The sequence below is a fragment of the Elaeis guineensis genome, chromosome 13 (assembly GCF_000442705.2).
Source record: "Elaeis guineensis isolate ETL-2024a chromosome 13, EG11, whole genome shotgun sequence".
Taxonomy (NCBI): domain Eukaryota; kingdom Viridiplantae; phylum Streptophyta; class Magnoliopsida; order Arecales; family Arecaceae; genus Elaeis; species Elaeis guineensis.
This window is the reverse complement of record NC_026005.2, coordinates 49,500,218-49,503,944: the sequence shown is the minus strand read 5'-3', so window position 1 is coordinate 49,503,944 and position 3,727 is coordinate 49,500,218. Positions and strand designations below refer to the sequence as shown.

The 3,727-nt window shown below is 48.6% G+C and overlaps 1 protein-coding gene across 1 annotated transcript; it reads right to left on the bottom strand.

The window, feature by feature from the left end:
- Positions 1–1,147: 1,147 nt before the first annotated feature.
- LOC105033112 (putative pentatricopeptide repeat-containing protein At5g52630) lies at positions 1,148–3,282 on the bottom strand. Its single transcript, XM_010907767.4, has one exon. The coding sequence runs from the start codon at positions 3,256–3,258 to the stop codon at positions 1,465–1,467; it is 1,794 nt and encodes a 597-aa protein (XP_010906069.1). The 5' UTR covers positions 3,259–3,282; the 3' UTR covers positions 1,148–1,464.
- Positions 3,283–3,727: the final 445 nt, after the last annotated feature.

The window sequence follows — 3,727 nt, the reverse complement described above, 5'->3', positions numbered from 1 at the left end:
GAAATCATGATGAATTGAATTTTATATATGATTGGTAGTATGAATATGATTTCATGAAATTACATATTGATTTTGTTATTATTAGTAAATCGATATGCATAGTATTATTTGCCTGATTTATTCAGTTAAAGGTATACACTGTTTACTGGGCTATTTAGCTCATGATGAGTTTTATATTTTTCTTACAGATCCAGAAAATTAGCGTGATGCAGAATTTCGGTTGGGAGAACGATTAGAGATGGAGTTAGCTCATTGATTTAGGATTTTCTCAGAATTGATTCAAGACTTTTATTTTCTTTAGTGTTGATTTTGTCAGACAATCGTTTTTCTTTTGGACACTGAATTTTGATTTGTTATTTGAACTAAAGTTTGATTTGTTAAAAATTTAAAAAATGATTTAACTTTATGTGTAAGATATCATGATGAGATGCCTTGCATGCTTATGGAAAAAATTTTCTATGAGTATGCGGCGGTTGCCATGACCCTCGATTCAAATCTCGGATCGGAGGCATAACATGTGATTTTTATCTTTATCTTTAATTAATTATTGCATTTATCCTTTAAATTCTTTATGTTTAGTCATGTAATTCAACTCTAGTTTATCAATAACTGTAGCATAGAGTCATAGTCTTAACTATACTCTACATCCTCTTTTTTCAAACAAACGGTATTATGGTAGCGAAAGTTCATAAAGATCAAAACATCAAGATTTGCAATACTATTTTTTATTTTTTTTTTCGAGTATCTAATGCCGACAGCACACCCTTGCACATGTAGAAATTTGTTAGGGGAATAACCACACCGTCCATGTCCCCTCAACGGAGAAATTGTCGTTCAACAAATATTATCTGTTATGATATGATTATTATAATAGAATAATAATGATAATAATTATATCACACTATAATACTATATTATATAATATTATATCATATTATATTATACCATTAAAACCTGTTATTATAAAGCATAGCATTATTATCTTATAAATTATTTTAATCAATCTGAAAAAAAAAAAATTATTGCCAGGACACCAACTTAGTCTCTCAAGAAAAACAAATTACCAACACATCTCAATTTTGACGATGTATAACTTCGACAATGAGAAGCATCTCAGAGAATGAGTAATGAATACCAAAACGGATGGTTGGCAGTACAAATGAATCATGTATGTCATTTTCCAAAATCTTCTTAGAAATTCATAAAGAAGAAAGTACCGTGACATTCTCATCGGTGAAGCTCTAATAAATAAAATAAATAAGGAAGAAACAAAATGAGTAATGAACAATAAATAATAGGAGAATTAGGAGAAATTATACCCTACACAAAAGGTGCCCCACGTCATCCATACACCACACCAATCATATTTTCCGTTCCCATGACCCGATCGCAGAGGACTTCGGACTATTTGCCGTATGATTTCTAGATGGTCAGGGGTCAACAGCTAAAACGACCCCTTATATTTTACCAATAGTCCCCACAGGAGCACACCCCATCCTGAAACCGGTGAAACCGATTATTGTCCCTCAGCACCACCGTCCGTCCGGTGCACCTCGTCAGATACTTGATCGCCGTGTGACAATCCACGCACACCCTCAGATTCTTCATCACCCTGATCGGCCTCCCTTCCGGCACCATCAGCAACCCCAGCCCGATCGCCAGCCGCTCGCTGTGGTACCTGATCGCCCGCCGCTTCTCCTCCCCTCCCACGTCCCTCAGCACCTGGCTCGTGTCCGCCTCGTACCCCATCCTCTCCATCCTCTCCTCCACCTCCTCCAAAACCCCGTAGATCTCCTCGCTCCTCGGGTGCGACCGGTCGCCCGACACGAACGTGTGCACCCGCCCCCCCGCCTCCATCCAGCTCAGCCCCGTCTCCTTGCGCACTCCGCGGTCGCGCATCGCCTTCCGCGCTTGCGCCGCCTCCGCGTACCGCCCCGCCGCCGCGTACGCGTTGGAGAGCAGCATGTGAGCGCCCGAGCTCAAGGAGCCCGTCTCGAAGAGCTTTCCGGCCGCGTAGGCTGCCGTCTCCGTGTCCCCGTGGATGCGGCACCCTGTGATCAGTGCGCCCCACACCGACTCCGTCGGATCCAGCGGCATGGACTCGATGAACGATACCGCCTCTGGGATTCGTCCCGCCCGGCCGAGCATGTCCACCATGGCAGCGTAGTGCTGCGGCCCGGGCTGGACACCGCGCTCCGACATCAGTGCGAAGTACCGCTCGCCGTCGTCGACCAGCCCGGCGTGGCTGCACGCGGTGAGGAGGCAGAGGAAGGTGATGAAGTTGGGCTGGAAGCCGGCGGCTTCCATCTGTTTGAAGCGGTCGAAGGCGGCGCGGGTGTGGCCGTGCTGGGCGGAAGCGATGAGGATGGCATTCCAGGCGCCGAGGTTTCTCTCGCGCATTTCGTCGAACACCTGATATGCATTGTCGACGAGGCCGCATTTGGAATACAGAGATACGAGGGAGCTGCCGACGAAGGGGGAGGCGTCGAAGCTGGACTTGACGCAGCTGGCGTGGATCTGGCAGCCGAGGTCAAGAAGGGTGGCGGTGCTGCAGACGCGGACGACGCAAGAGTAGGTGAAGTCGTTGGGGTCGATGCCGGGTTCAGCAAGGGTGGCCTTGAAGAGGTTTAAGGCGTCGGCGTCGAGGCCAGCCTGGGCGTGGCCAAAGATGAGGGCGCTCCAGGAGACGACGTTGCGTTGGGGCATCTCGTCGAAGAGCTGGCGGGCGTCGGGGAGGAGCGCGCACTTGGAGTACATGTCAACGACGGCGGAGTTGACGAAGACGTCGGTATGGAAGGGGGTTTTGAGGGCGACGGCGTGGAGGGAGCGGGCGAGGGAGGGGAGTGCGACGGCGGCGCAGGCTTTGGCGGCGGAAGGGAGGGTACGGTCGGAGGGGGGGACGCCGGCGAGGAGCATGGAGCGGAAGGCGGTGAGGGCGTCGGTGGGGAGATCATTCTGGGCGAGAGCAGAGATGAGGGCGGACCAGGCAGGGGCGGAAGGACGGGGGGAGGCGGTGAGGTCGAGGAAGGCGCGGCGGGAGAGGAGGGGGAGGCCGCAGCGAGCGTAGAAGGTGATGAGGTGGTTGGAGAGGGGGGCGGCGGCGGAGGGGACCGCGCCGGACTTGAGGAGGTAGGCGTGAAGCTGCTGGCCCTGCGCGAGGGCGCGGGCGGCGGAAAGGGAGAGGAGGAGGTCGCACAGAGCGCTCGGGGTGGTCGGTGGTGGGATCGGCGTGGGTCTTCCGGAGAGGGGGAGGGGCATTTTGGGAATCCTCTAGGCCTTCGATTTTTAGGTACGTGAAGGGTCCAGGCCTTTATCCGACCGGTTTGCCCAACCAAGTCATAGCAGATGGTTTGCAGAAAAAGTTTTAATCTTGTAATATTAATGAGAAAATTATCTATTACTAGTATTTGGCACATCATCCCAATGGGAAAAAAAAAAAACAGACACGAGATAGATTTTTTATGACGTCTGCATACATGGATTGGTAGATTACACTGACAACACAATGAGGGGAGGAGAGAAAAAAGTACAAGTCTTTTATGGTTTAAAGGAGCTTCTTCTAATAAAAAGAAATGACACAAGATAGTAGATTAGTTAAAACTGATAAGCTGAGCAATTTGTTCTACTTGGCAAATGGAAGATATGTGACTGGAGGGTTTCAGCATTTCCATATTAAATAGATTATTGAGTTATTGTGTTGATAAGGTTTTTCTGATATATCTCATTC

Excerpts from the sequence above, each read along its gene's own strand:
- LOC105033112 (XM_010907767.4), bottom strand. The coding sequence starts at position 3,258 with ATGCCCCTCCCCCTCTCCGGAAGACCCACGCCGATCCCACCACCGACC.